Source organism: Branchiostoma floridae, chromosome 1 (genome assembly GCF_000003815.2).
Source record: "Branchiostoma floridae strain S238N-H82 chromosome 1, Bfl_VNyyK, whole genome shotgun sequence".
NCBI classification, from domain to species: Eukaryota; Metazoa; Chordata; class Leptocardii; order Amphioxiformes; family Branchiostomatidae; genus Branchiostoma; species Branchiostoma floridae.
In genome coordinates, this window is record NC_049979.1 from 22,351,814 (window position 1) to 22,366,971 (window position 15,158).

The following is a 15,158-nucleotide window of genomic DNA, read 5'->3' on the forward strand; positions in this document are numbered from 1 at the left end:
GTCTGCAATACAACCACTGTCAACCTTTGCTGATAGAGCAGAATATGCAAAACTGTTCCGGGTTGCCATCTTGCTTAACTCTGTTTGGGACCACCTCCAGGCAACTTTTTGTAGCCTTTCCGGTTATCGTTGTTTTTGGCGATTTAAACTAGGTCTTAAGTTTAAAATACGGTGGATTCCTGGGTATTTTCACACTATAGATAGTTGGACTGATGACAACAGCTGCAGTGCTAATCAGAGATATCCCTCTCTTCCAGTTAGCTTCATGTTTAGCTAAAGTCTCATCATCACTCATCATGAAAATCTTGACGTTGAGTTTCGTGTGGTCACACATGAGATGGCTCAAGATCCTCATGTATGCCGTCACCTTCCTGGCCACCCTGGTCCTGGCCTCCAAGCGGGACTACGTTTTACAGTCATTCAACGGAAACGTTGGGGCTGGGAACTACACCTACTACCAGATGTACCGGGAAGGGGAGGTCACCCTTTTGGTGGAAACGCTAGAGGGCGATGCAGACATCTACGTGTCATCCACTAGCCTGTCCCCTGACTTTGATAACTATGACATGAACTCGGTGACTTGTGGGGAGGACAAAGTGGAGATACCCAGTGACATGAAGAGACCCGTGGGTATAGGTATCTACGGACACCCCTCTCACGACTCCACCAGGTATCGCTTCACTGTGCTGGTGGACTACTTTTCAGGTAGCGAGTCATTTGTTCAAGGAAACAACAGAGAAGAAAGCGATGAGGATGTAGAAGAGGAGTCCATATTATGGACCATATTTGTAAGCATATTGAAGATATTGCTAGATATCTTGGTTTAAGGCATCATGTGACAGTGTCTCTTTGTTAAGAACACGAAGTGTGTATTTCTGTCAAAGTGCAGATATGCTACTTAAACAATGCAGAATTTAAGATCAGTTACTAGTAAGACTTCAGGATTGTTATGAGAAGGGAAGTGGAACTGTTCATTTGATTAGATGTGGAGAATATACAGAGTTGATGCTGATCACACTCTTCAAAGACATCATATACTGTGATGCAGTTATCCTGGCCAGGAGAAGGAATAGATGCCATTGCAAGAGACAGAATATTTGGAATACCATGATGTACTCTGCCAAAGCTGCTACAATATCAAAGTTGTCAAATGTGACTTGCCTTGATGATGTCTTGAACTGTCTTCATACAAAGATTAGACAGGGAACATGTTATCAAAAATGTCCTCAGCATTTTACTGGTACAGTTTTCCATAATAAAAGATAACAGAGCAGACCAAGTATGTTAGTCCATACAGATTGGGGTTTTGCATGGGTGAAAATTTTGTATGTGAAAAATCTGTGTGAAAATATGCAAATTAGCTGATTCACCTTTTGCTGTTTTGGACTTGGAATTAGAATTAAGAAGTCTGAAAAAGATGACATGAAATGGAATTGCGTATCACATATATAGTTGCAGTCTAGACTACAAAATCTTGTTCTGTCATTTTTTTCAGTAATTTTAGAGTGAATTTCTAATGTAAAGCTTTCACATACCAAAAAAAGTTCAAAATTTGCACATGAAAGAAACTGCTTAAGAAAATTTGATATGATTTTTCTGCCTAAGAGCACTAATTTTGAACTTCTTGTAAATATTTCCCAACATGTTTAGGAACTTTTATTTTTCTACGTGCAAATCTTAGACATGCACATTTTTTGAGCAAGTTTTTCTATGCCCAGAAAACCTGTTCCATGCCAAGATTTGTGGGTAGACTATAATAAGGTGGCCAATGAACACTCCTAGGCTGGCTACACTCCTTAGACTAGACCACAAGTCTATCAAGTGTGACTATTAACTGGAGATTGTGAAGTGTACTTTCTTCTCTCCATGTCATTGTGGGTGGGTATCAAATGTGCTAGTAGGAATAAAGTTTTGTATAATAATGAGTGTGGCTACTAGGCTGTGATGATGACAGTGATGATGATGGCTGTGTATTGTTGGCTGGAAACATGACTGATGTTATTTTTGCAAGAAAACCCATGTAACTTCTTGTGAGGTATAGGATTCAAGAGATACCTTCTTGATTATAATCTCCCACAGTACAGATGGAAAAGAGGACAGTATTTGAAGTGGTGTTGAATGGTCCCACACAGTTACAGATACAATGTATAATGGGTAAGCCTGATGTAATGGAAATTGATTATCACTTGGACTTAATTTTGCAGAATGGGAAAGGAGACAGTGATTTTTATTTACAGTTCAATTCAAATAATTATGATAAATTGCAAATCTATATTCACAGTGCCACAAAGTCATGGTAGACAGATCACCACACCAAAAAAACCCACTGTGGACATTTCAAGATTTGCCTCAGTGGAACACAGTAACTTGTAGACACAGTATACCTGGACTCCACTAGTTGCTGGCATCTGTGGTAGATGCAAAATACCCTTATGATTGTGGTTTCTAATATCTATGCTTTCTACTACAATGTACATTATCCATGTTGAAGGATGATATTTACATGTGTCAGATGGTTGAAAAAAGATATATAGAATATATATTTCTTATTTGATGTGGTGATTTGGGCCAATGGACCTGGAGGGCAAGTTTATGTGTGTGTAAGGTCATTGTTTGCTGATGGTAGTTTGTACAAAGGTCTTTTGACTGCCAGTAACATCGAAGGCACATAGAAGTGATGCATGTTCTGTGTAGAACTAAGAAAAGGTAGTCTTTTGGTGAAAATGACCATCAAAGAAAATAAGAAAGATGGTCCATAGAATTTTGTATCCTGTTCAATATTACTGGTAAATCATATTTTATGCCTAGTTCTGGTTCATATTGTTTGTCATTCATGTTGTATATGTTATAATTTAATCATAAAATAGCTAGTATCTGTAACTGTAAATGTGATTGAAGAGAATGTGGTCAACATGTATGGTAATAAGATAACTTCTCAAGGGTTGTTGGAATATTTGAATATTGAGGCTAACATAATTGTAAAATGATGATTCCCATCCTTATTGGTGTCATAGATTGTACTGTAAATTCATATACGTCTGCAGTGGTTTGATTATGGTGATAGGGAAAGGAGATTTTAAAGTACTGACGTATGTTACACCGCAAATGTCATTGATTTGCAATGGCGAGGTCACCCTAAAACTGAGAAAATAAACTCACTGTAAACGTTTAAAGATTTACAGTATGTACAGGTGGACTAAGATATTCAGAGCACAATGTACTGCCGATTGTTCACCTTTCCTTTTCTGTGGAAAGAGAATTCTTGCACTCCCTTTGTACAAAATCCAAGTTTATTAAAATTTGCCAAAGTTTCCTAGAGCAGCTTTACAAAGTATCTCTTAACTCTTGGTTATACACAACAAAGCCCTGATAGTTGTAGACCAGTCTACATTATGTTTTACAACACACATCTTCATCAGAAACCAACTACAATGTCTTGATATCTTATGTTCAAGAATTGTCACAAAGCACTCCTTTGTTTTCATTACACTTGATACTTAAAAAAAGTTGATATCCGTGAGAAGATGTAATACTAAGTGCCTTCATGATACAGGGGTGCCTAAGCATTCAAAACAATTTTATGAAGCATGAATTTTATAGAACATACATGAAGCACTATGTAAAATTGTGTGAATCTTATGAAAAATGCACTAAGCACTGAGAAATGTCCTAATCTTATGGAAAACACAGTTTTTGATGGTATACACTCGTTTGATGCTTTTAGGTAAAAATAAACACAACGAAACATACCTTCTCCTAATGCAGCGGTTGACCGGTTTGAATTCTTGAAAATACCTTTTCCATAAGATTTGCATAGTATACTTGATGCATTGTTTATAAAATTTGTATGTTTTTGTACAGTGTTTTTTGTGTGTTTCATGCTTTCATGTCTTTTTCATAAAATTTGTACAAATGCTTACGCACTCTTGTGATCTGTGGTAAATAATATGGACTAATAAGTGTTCTCAGCACTGCATGTCTTATAATAGGTTTTCATTAGACACACAATAAGATAATTATATGTCCAATTGTCCACATATTGCAAGTGCTTATAAATTTGTCATCAATGAGTAAGTTGTAAGACTCTATAGATAACCCCAGGAAAATGGGATTGTCCTTTGTAGAATAATAAATTGTTCTGCTATTTCTGTACATGCTTGCTGTTTCTTACATGTATGACAACACATGGAAGACATGAAAGTTCTTAATTAACAAGAACAACATCATCCTTAAAGATCTAGAAACTGGCTCCCATGTCTGCTACAAGCTAACTACGCTTGTACGTTCAGAATACAAAAAATATATACAAGTATTTCTAATCAATAAGTTGCATATGTCCCACAGTTAAATGTCCTTTATCTTTAATTGTTAATGAGGGAACCAACAATCTACTTTACAGTACATTTGCTTTGGTCTTTAATGGAACAAGTAGTCCCATACATGCTAGGGAAAGTTCAGACAATGTCATCGTCATCATTATCACAGTATGAAAATCTAGAACTTTGCCATGACTTACTGACATTATATAAAAGAGGCCATCAAAGTTATTTTGTGGAGACAAAACCACACCATCTGTTTATTACAGTTTGAACTGTCTCATTATCATAAACGAATTAGAACGGGGGCACCTTGGAGAACACACTTAAGATATTTTGTCCAACGGCATAGCTAACGATAATAGATGACAGCACAGCTAATCATCATTCCTCTGTTCTGGACAGTGAGTCCTGTGTGGGCGGTTCTGTGTTCTGTTGCTTCACACAGAAGTTGGGTTGGTCAGGCTTGGGTGCATGACCAGGATGACAGTGGCAGATGTAGGAACCAGCAGTGTTGATGCAGGTGCCATTTCTGCACAGGTCTCCCAGCTCCTCACACTCATTCATGTCTGTCATGGGGATAAAAACATTAACAGGGTTACTGAGATAACTTCATCTTGGGATGAGTTGTGGGTAACATGAATGCATGACCAGGATGACAGTGGCAGATGTAGGAACCAGCAGTGTTGATGCAGGTGCCATTTCTGCACAGGTCTCCCAGCTCCTCACACTCATTCATGTCTGTCATGGGGATAAAAACATTAACAGGGTTACTGAGATAACTTCATCTTGGGATGAGTTGTGGGTAACATGAATGCAGACTTGCTAGCCTCCATAGCATGCTTTCTGGGCCTTTGGGGGTTTATAATACAGTTTTTACTGATGAGTTCTTTTTGTACTGGGCTGGTTACACAAATGACTCGCAACAAACAACCCAGTGCAAAAAGAAGTAATCAGCAAAAAGTGTAATATAACAAAGCCCCCCCAAAGGGCTAGAGAGTAGGCTAACCTTTTGCTCTCACCAACAAAATTATGTTTTTGGTGTGTTTGTGCACAGCAAAACTTGAGAAACTGTGGATATTTCTGAGCTGAGATATGGTATGTGGGTAGGTGTCAGCAAAACTAAGGGCAAGTTTGATTATGGACCACCTGGCAGCTTCCTGTGGTACTGCAACAGAACTTCTAGTCTTCACATGTTATTTGCCATTGGCTTGATATTTTGGTGGTAAGTGGTTCCTGGGCTAGAACAGAAGGTTTGTCCCCCTGGCGTAGGGGCATCTTCTCTGGGTAGTTTTAAAGAACGCTTGCAGATAGATGTGCAAAAGTTAGGTGTAACGAGTCGTTCGGTGTAATATAACCAGCTACTGCCGCGCCGCGTGCCTGCGAAGCTGGTGTGTTACGCTGAACGGCGGTTATACCGGCTATATAGATACAGATACAGATACAGATACAACCCCCCCCACTACCCAGCAACTTTTTTTGGAAAATAAGTACTCACGAAGTGAATGATAGATTGTGACCTTCCATAGTTAATAATTGAAACATGTATGAGGTAAAGACTACCAAAAGTCATTGATCTACAACCTGTACAACATCACTCAATCAGACAGAGTCAGCTGACAGATACCAAACATGAGTCTTACCAACACATTTCAGGCCTTTGTTGTCCAGTTTGTACCCAGAGTAGCAATCACAGATGTAGCCTCCCCCGTCGACCCTGAGGCAGCGACCGAACCCACAGCCGCCCTCGATCTTACAGTCAGCATCTAACGTCTCCGAAGCGTACCCCTGTTGTAACGACTGAGCCTCTGATGGGACGTAGGCAGCGCTCGGGTGTCCCTGCCTGGGTGCCAGGATCCCTGGAGGCAGCTGGGCCGGAGGTGTCCTTCCCGGTGGTGCGCCCCCGGCGTAAGGTCCCAGCCACCCTGGTCTGCGGTCCAGGCCGGGCTGCTGCCCAGGAATGAGGGGCACCTGGCCTGCGACCGGGCCTGTGTGGCAGATTTACATGTAAGGTTTGATCTTGTCATGCTTTGAAGTTATGAAGAAAATGCAACTGTTACAGAAAATTTTGGTGATTGTCGGACGATAGCACATGGACAGTTCGGGCCCTAGCCAGTCAGTATGAACTGGTGTCCTACATGCCTAGTGCCGAATCGTGTGAACTTTGTAATCAGCCAAGGGTTGTTAATAATGTTGTTCACTGTGATACCGTGTGACGAATTGAGAAATCTTATATCATTTCCTGAACATTTCCTGAACATACATGCATGTCTTCGACACCAAATTAAATTTAAGTATGTTACCTATGTTCTCCATGTAGAAAGCATGTTGGTCTACTGAAGTTCCTGGCTTAATTCGTTCACACAGGTCTCTAAAAGCATCTGTAGAGAATGTAAAGAAGATACACATGTAGCACTGCACAAAAAGCTTGACATGGCAACCTTGCAACAAACCTCCATTGTATACATCTAATATGCTGCATGATTGTCCTTCACTGACAATTAAACATCAACACAGTCACATTCCACTTATAAGAATTCAAAGTCAAATAGGTAAAGCCCATGTCAACATTTAGAACCTTCACAAATTTTGCTTCCAACCAAGGACATTAAAAAAAAATTTAATCTCCTTGTTCCAACCTCTCCACAACCAAGGTCAGCACTGGTTTTTGAGTAGCTTGGAATCCATCCTACTCTAAATCCAGTTTGAATTCTCTGATTGCATCAAATTAAGATATGACTTTCCTGACTTTGATTTTACAAAGTTAATGGTTGGCTGCTGCAGATAACTTTCAGAGGTAACCTCAATGATGAACTCCCAACCACAGATGACCTTGCTCATGACTATTTCCCAACCATGGTCCAGGTAGGGTTGAGAGGCCATGGTTGTGTAGGTGTGAATGGTGCTTATAACTAGTAGGCATCTCACCTGTACCAAGCTTGGGGCAGAGCCTACAGTCCACTCCCCAGGCCTGCACATCACTACGGCAGCAGCACTGGGCACGGGTCATGTTGAACGGCAGGGCGTTGGAGCAGAACAGGTTAGGGCCAATCACGCTGGTCCAACAAACATCACGTGGTTCAAATACTGCTGACAAAATAAAGGTAACACCAGTCAATATTTCAAGCTGCAATATACCCATATTGAGGAGATAATGTTTAGTGCATAGTCCAGACTGGTTGGCAACCTTGCCTCTGGTCCAAGATGTCAGGACTTTGAATGCCACATACATAGTTTAAACTCATCCGACATGTATGTTACTGGAAAATGTGGTAGTCCTTAAGATGGGATGTTAAACCAATGTCCTAGTTCATTAATATCCCCTGTACAGTTATACTGCATATACTCAGCACATACAACCTTTTTCCTCTATCACAACCAGTGGAACATTAGACACCTGGCTGCAGTGCGAAGTAGAACAAATCAGTATCACCCTGAGGAAGGTGACAGACGGTCACCAAAACGTTGTCTAGGTAAGACCACACCGATTTTATTGGTTGTTTCTAGGATTTTTTCAGAAGAAAATTGGGTCGGTCGGTCTAAAAAAAATTGAAAAAACTTTTCAAAATGTCAGGGGAAGGAGAGTAAAACGGACAGTAAAACCTAAACTTTTAACATTTAGGGGGTCCCTGGTAGCAAAGTCCAAAGTTTAAAAAAATGATAAACGTACCATCCAAAATGGGCATGTGCAGCTACTGGAATTTGAGGCCCATAGGTAATTTGAGAAAGGAGAGGCTGTGAAATTTTGTTAACACAACGTGTGGCCAACAATTTCAAAAGTCTTTTTTTTTTCAAACCGGAAAAAATAGGGTCGGGAAATCCGAGAGACACCAATAAAATTGGCGTGGCCTAAATAACGCTGGGTTGTGCAGAGAAGATTTTAATCTAGTATTTCTTACTGTATGATGCTGCCGGAGGCTCCAGGGGTAAGGTCAGTGGCCGCTCTATACACCTCTTCTTGGTGGGATCAGGAATCTGGTTGCCGAGACAACTGCACTCATAGGAGCCGGGAAGGTTCAAACATGTCCCTGAGCCGCAGGGAAACTGGGCACATTCATTAATGTCTGTAGAATAGAAAAGATCAAGATAGGTAGGCACATTATATACACAGTGAAAATTGTGCTAAAAGACCACTGAGGTCTATCTTCACAAGTGGTCACAGAACATTTGTTACTTAGTGCTGTCCTTAGTGCTGAATTTCTTTCTTAGTGCTTGTCCTTAGTGCTGAACTTCTTTCCAGTGTAAGGGTACAAAGTTTGAACTGCCAAAACATAACATTTCCATGACATTATAATGAAATTATATTTTCAAAATTATCACTGTATTGTTTGCAAATTTTTCAACAAGATAAGACGAGGATAACAATTTTACTTTTTACACTTCTGTAATACACCACAGTGGTTAGATAAGAGTTTACATTTGCTGTATTACTACATGCATGTTCACTGTCACTGAAGCAGTTTGTTAAAAAATGAAGGGAATAAATATGTAAAGAAAAGTAGATTTCACCAACCAGTGCATGTAAGTTCTTGCTCGTTGAGAAAGTATCCATCTGGACAGATGCATACGTAGCTGCCTGGGGTGTTCCTACATATCGCATTATTGCAGGGATTGTTGAACAGTTCACATTCATTTATGTCTGTAAAAAACACATATTAGTCAGAAACAATCCATTGCTGTATTTAAAATTTTATATCTAAAAATGTTTTGATTTGTCACAAAATCAACAATCTGATTGGAATCTCTGAAAAGAGTTCAAAAGAGTTTAGTTTGATCAACTTCTTCTGAATGATCTTCTTTTTTATCATTCTCAACTGAGGTGAAGCATCACACTTTTTCAAGTAGCTACTATAGTAGTGAGGCAATGCAGCTTTGCTTTGCCTCACATTTCAAGTCAAGCACACCATGTCACCCTTGCTCTTCTCGATACTTGTAAGTAAGTGTGCTGGATTCTTTTACGTGCAGAGACTTGATGCCTAAAGCCTCATACATGTTGCAACTCAGCTTTTACGACACCATCCAAAATGACAAATGCATTACCGGTATCCCTTACAACATGTACAAACTGTGACCATCCCTGGCATTAAACCCTGAAAACAGATCAAGGAATTTTATTCATATGGTAAAGCAGGTTGATTTGCTTACTACTTTAATATGCAATCATGTCTCATCCATAAGTTTCACCAAGCATATAGCAATGCAGGACCTTGAGTACTGTGATGGGTAAGTAGTGTGATAAAAAACATATTCCTTACCTTCAATATAAATCTCATTATTTTGATCATGCTTCATCAGGAAGCCACTTAATGTTGCACAGAGCTCCAGATAGTCAGCTGAAATAAACACCAGCAATCAAGGTTAGTATTCAGTTAATTACCTCTAATCTTGTAACTTACTGTAAATTCACTTCTTTTCTCCTGGACTCAATTCTGCTATAGAAGGGAAAAGGATGTTTTATGTTCAAATGTATAGGTTAAAACACAGTGTGAGGTTGAAATGATGTATTGGTAACACATATTCACAATGTCATGAATTCACAGTGGAGTGGTCATCGTGACATCTGAGGAAATAAGACCTCCGGAAGTTCCAAGATTCACAATTATTTCAGACTGAGCAGAGCACTTTGGACTTAAATGTAGCCTTTTACAGCTTGAGTTTACATATCTGATAATTTGTGAGAAACTTCTCAGGTATTCAATGGATCACAGTGTCCCCCAGCAGGGGTCTTCACACTTTATTGAAAATAGAAAAATCTTGAGATTTATACTAAATATTTTGAGATTTTGTGTTAGATCTTGAGATGTTTTTACTTGATTTTAAGATGATTTGACTCATTCTTCAGATATTTTAGAAAAATCTTACGATGCTTTGCAAAATCTCAAGATATTTTTGAAGTTGCTATGAAAGCGTCCCATGTCTTGAGATGTCTGGAAAATATCTTGAATAATTTCAAAGGAACTTGAAACTTTCTGAAAGATATCAAGATTATTATGAAAAATCTCAAGATTGTTTTTTAAAAATCTCAAGATTGTCTGGAAAGATTTCAAGATTGTCTCAAAAGATCTTAAGATTGTCTAAAAAAATCTTTTGATTTACCACAAAATCTCTTTTGATTTTTTCATTTGAACTGAGGTGTTAAGACCCCCGTCAGGGGTCAATTTAGTCTTTTTATCAAAATATTAGATATGTACCTTTAAGCTGTAAATGGTCAAAAGCATTAGTCCAAAGTGCTCTGCTCAATCCAATAATAATCTGCTTGCTGTACTTTCATATGTGCAACAGCATTTTCATTCACAAGACCCTCCTCCATCAGACCTTAGACTGGAGTGTGATCTACTATACACACCTGCATTTCTACTTGGGCATGGGAACAGCTCGCAGGAGTCTCCCCATGCCACCCCCAGACTGCAGCAGCACTCTTCTTTAGTGACATTGAACCCTGCGGGGTTGTCAGCGCACCCGAAGTCTAGATCCGTCAACTCAGAGAAGCACTGCTTCCGCGACTGCCTCTGCTCTGAAACACATCCATAACAACATAATGTCAAAAGGTTTCTGTGTGAAAGGACAATAGATATGATTTGGATTGAATGTTGAATAAAAGTACATGTATATGTCAGAGGAAATAAAGAATTGTTTGGAAAATATCTATCCATATAATCAGAATTACCAGGTAACATCATGGACAAGTGCATGAAAAGGCTTTAGAGGACTGTAAAATCTTCAAGAACAAGAGATCAAAGATTGCACACCTTGAAATATTTTTCTCATGTTTTTTAATTGCAGTTCATTAATCTTGCAAAAAAAGAGTTTGATAAACACAAGGTGTTCATTGATCACCTCCTGTCACTCTACAAAAAGGCTCATTTTTTAAATTCCAGGGTATGGAATATTCTTTCAAGTAACTTACCGGCCAGCCAAGCAGACATGCACCTCTGGGTGTCCTCATCAAACACCAGGCCCTGTGTGCACACGCAGGTGAAGTGGCCTGGCAGGTTCTGACAGACCGACTGTCCACATGGGTTCCCAATACTGCACTCATCCACATCTAAAAACAATGCATGTTTACAAACGCAAACACTTAGATACATTGGGAGTATATCCATTTTTTCATATTTCATTGTCTAAATTTGCTTATTTTCTTCATTATATGAGTGACAGTATGATTGCAACCTTTTCCCCTTTTCTGTGAAACGAACAAGAATTGATGCACTTGTGGATATCTTCCATATAATCAAATCATCAGTAAGGGGTAATTCATATCGGGGAAATAACTGTAAGTACGTGTAGGGTACAGAATTTGTAGGAGTGAACATTACATGCTCCTATAATTAAGTCAAACTCCTCAGGTGGTACTGAAGCGCCAACTAGTGATTCATGGTAGTACTGCAGCCTTGAACTGAGGGCGATAGTACGAGTTTTGCCTAACTAGTTGATAGAAATGTGTGGGAAACCACAAAGTGTCAGAATTCCAAGATGCCAACCACTTGGACAATCATGAAACATCTTTTTCTTGTTGTGAACCTGTAGTAATGCAACCACTTGGAACTCGTTGACTCACCTACACACGCTCTTTGGTCAGGACTGGGGATGTATCCCTGGTCACACCTGCACCTGTATCCACCGGGGGTGTTGACACATTCACCATCTCTGCACAACTTTGAGTTTGCTTCACACTCGTCTACATCTGCAGAAAGGAAGGTGACACTGATATGTCTATGAAGGTTAGACATCCAGGTAAACAATATTGAAAGACAAATCAGTCCCTACAACTGGATAAGATTTGGATATTACTTCCGGACATTTCGAGTGACATCTAACGTTATCACTCTTATTCAGCGTCACTAGAAAGTGGCACTGTGTCATCATGAATCATAAACTAGTTTTACCATGGTCAAATGGAAGTGTAGGGACGGAAGTAGACTTCAAAGTCTATCAGAGTAAGTACCAAAACCATAACAGAAGGGTTCATTTACCAAGACACTGCGTCCGTGATGCGTCTATGCGATAGCCTCTGTCACAGGCGCAAACATACGACCCCTCGTTGTTATAGCAACGGCCATTGGGACAGAGACTAGGGTCGAGTTGGCACTCGTCTTCATCTGTGGGATAGATCAGTAAATCCCACGTGTTTCACACAGTAACACGAGTACGATCTATCTTATCATGTACTTGTGCGTGATGACATTGCAAGTGGTAATTACTTCTGCAGATGAACGCTTTTTTTTTCAGGAGAATGATTGTCTACCATTGTCATGTCAAGTACTTTACAACAAGCTGCTAGGGGGCTCAAACCTACACCCCTCCTTTCTGACAAGACAAGCTCTCCATCACCAGCACCATAACGTGTTCAGGACAAATGATTAAAAAAACATAATTACACAAAAACAGACACTCATAGACACCTCAAAAACAATACCTCCATTTTTCATGGGTTTAACAATGCACATGCAGGGGGCCATTGCTTACTTCAATCACTTTAATGAGTGCTAATTTTCGGGCAAACAAGACTTTAATTGTTCTTATCGTCTTAACCATACTGTGGGTAGTAGAGTCAAGGTCCTACCCAAGCACTGAGTCATCGTGTCGTCTGTCTTGTAGCCGGTGTCACATCTACACACGAAGGACCCTCGTGTATTGATACATTCTCCATTCTGACAGAGACTCGGATCAATCGCACATTCGTTGATCTCTTCCTCTGCAAATGTAAACGGCAAACAGCAACATTAGGTATAACGTTAATGGGTCATCTTTGAGGAAAAATGCTGAAACACATATAAAGCCGAAGTTCTAAGATAGGACTTAACATATCGAGCAAACAAACAAACATGGCCATAATCTTCAGATTAAGTTTACTCGTGGATGAGAAAATTTATAGGTAAAGCAGTACAACCAACATAACAGGTGAGGTACACAGAAAAGACGCAGGCTGCAGCCGGAGCTCAGTGCTGAAACTAGTCGCATGTTCGTGTGTTAGTATCCACCGCCGAGTGTCGTTGCGCGATGCCTTGCTATTTTTATACTTACGACCCACCGATGCAAGCTTTGGTGTTGTCCCCGTGGTGTCTATACCCTGCCGAACACATACAGTAGTAACTCCCCATAAAGTTGAGACATTGGTTGGGGCTGGTACAGGTTGTCTGAGATGGGCACTCGTCTAAGTCTGATAGGATGGAAAAGGAGGTTGCGAGGAGGGGGTCAAAGATACGCATTTAAGGACAAGAAAGACATGCCTGAAAATGTCGTAAATAAACCAAGCAAAGGCCTAAGTGAAATTCTGCAACAAGATGAAGCAAAATGATTAACTTCTGACAAAGAGTGTTTGGAATTTTGCAAAGGTCTCAGTATCTAAAGATTACCGCACTTCCGCTAAATATAATTTGTGTAAAATGCTTTGGAGAGCGTTTGGTAAACTACCGTCAGAAAACACATGAGAGATATGGCTCATAGCCTGTTGAACTTGGGTTTTATTCTAAATTTGATTTTCTTCACATCAAGCTAGACCGATAGTTATGTCTCTCTCTCTCTCTCTCTCTCTATATATATATATATATATATATATCATTTTAGAATCAATAGATATTTCAAAACCGTCGAAAAGGCGCTCTTCAATTGCTAACCAAACGACTATTCAATGACAAAGTATTCCAATACTGCTCAAGAGTACTGACAGCATAACGTTACAAAAGTTTCACAGAGGCCTTTCCTTCTGTTCATTACACAAGTCAACCATGCTTGCATGACGAGAGAAGCAGAGCATAGTGGAGGGCCATTCAGTACCAAGGACATGTACGTAGAAGTTGCCAAGTGTCATGATCACTTAATGTTGTTCCATTATCTGATAGAAAGTGACTGAGAGCGTGCCAGAAAGTTCGAATAACGAGTTATATATAAAAAAAAGAAGAGCTGTAGAGGAAATTCCCTACTGCCACGAAAGGCCACAAGTTTCCTTGTTGTTTCCGGAGCTTTGCCAGAAGTAATTTGTTTTTGGGGTTCGCACACCATGACGTGCACAGGACCCCTTACCCCCAATACAGGACCGATCACTCATGGTACACTGTAACGTTTTAGCAGTTACCTGTTTGGCTGGACTAATTTTGTGCAAAGCATACTTAACCACACATTCAACCCAGCCTATTCAGCTTGTTGTCTGTTTTATTTGTAATAGACATTAACCATTTTCGAAACCAATCCCTCTGTCAACATAGATTTCGTTGAGTTTGTCATTGAACATACGGTATTTACTTCTCACAGGTCTGGCTCACTTCAGACTTTTCTTGCAGATATGGAACATGAAGAGACAAGGTAATAGTAGGCATAATGGACATGAGTACAAGTGCAGACAAGCTCATAATGTATGAAGTAACGGGATCAATGGCAGAGCGTAAATGCATGAAGAATAGACCTGTTTAGCCGTCGTTGAAACAGGCTTGAATTCAGAAGTCAGACCCGACTGGTGCCAGGTTCACTGAACTCTGTTTCGTTCTTTCTGGTATGTAGCCAATGATACATGCCAAACAACTAAAGGACCACAGCTAAATGTCGAGCGTGTAGATCTATAAATTTAGGTCCGAAGGCCAACACTGGCTGTTTGCCTGATGCACTGGCCAAAGTTGGTTTTCAATCTGAATGGCAGCGCATAACTGAGTAAGCTGAAAACAATAAAGACTGTACTGCAAAGTATGAAAATGGGAAGTCACGCAGCGTCGCTGTCAAGTCTAACTACTTTCCTTTCACCATCAGTTCAGTTCAACCTCTGAGAGGTGACACCACAGTCGACACTTTCACCATAAAACGATAATTGTGCACACCAAGTCCTTAAAGTCGATAATTGGCACCCTTTAA

At 39.9% G+C, this 15,158-nt stretch overlaps 2 protein-coding genes and 1 long non-coding RNA gene across 3 annotated transcripts in view; 2 read left to right on the forward strand and 1 right to left on the reverse strand.

Annotated features, from left to right (window-relative positions):
• Nucleotides 1-461: 461 nt before the first annotated feature.
• Nucleotides 462-827, forward strand: LOC118416125 (UPF0669 protein v1g209471-like). Its single transcript, XM_035821235.1, has one exon. The coding sequence runs from the start codon at nucleotides 462-464 to the stop codon at nucleotides 825-827; it is 366 nt and encodes a 121-aa protein (XP_035677128.1).
• LOC118413612 lies at nucleotides 827-4,152 on the forward strand. The gene is made up of 2 exons (XR_004830877.1): nucleotides 827-2,717; nucleotides 2,749-4,152. It is a non-coding gene; the product is annotated as an uncharacterized LOC118413612 (long non-coding RNA).
• The window catches only part of LOC118413602 (latent-transforming growth factor beta-binding protein 1-like), a gene marked incomplete at its 5' end in the record, with an annotated part of 28,774 nt that continues 16,363 nt past the window's right edge, over nucleotides 2,748-15,158 (reverse strand). The window contains 14 exon segments of the mRNA XM_035817132.1: nucleotides 2,748-4,814; nucleotides 4,987-5,057; nucleotides 5,960-6,304; nucleotides 6,620-6,697; nucleotides 7,245-7,406; nucleotides 8,216-8,380; nucleotides 8,830-8,955; nucleotides 9,572-9,649; nucleotides 10,663-10,830; nucleotides 11,224-11,361; nucleotides 11,875-12,000; nucleotides 12,290-12,415; nucleotides 12,880-13,011; nucleotides 13,348-13,476. Of these exon segments, the coding sequence (XP_035673025.1) occupies nucleotides 4,701-4,814; nucleotides 4,987-5,057; nucleotides 5,960-6,304; nucleotides 6,620-6,697; nucleotides 7,245-7,406; nucleotides 8,216-8,380; nucleotides 8,830-8,955; nucleotides 9,572-9,649; nucleotides 10,663-10,830; nucleotides 11,224-11,361; nucleotides 11,875-12,000; nucleotides 12,290-12,415; nucleotides 12,880-13,011; nucleotides 13,348-13,476 (1,958 nt within the window). The 3' untranslated portion in view covers nucleotides 2,748-4,700.

What these genes read in the sequence shown, in the direction of transcription:
- LOC118416125 (XM_035821235.1), top strand. Translation starts at nt 462, where the DNA reads ATGTACCGGGAAGGGGAGGTCACCCTTTTGGTGGAAACGCTAGAGGGC.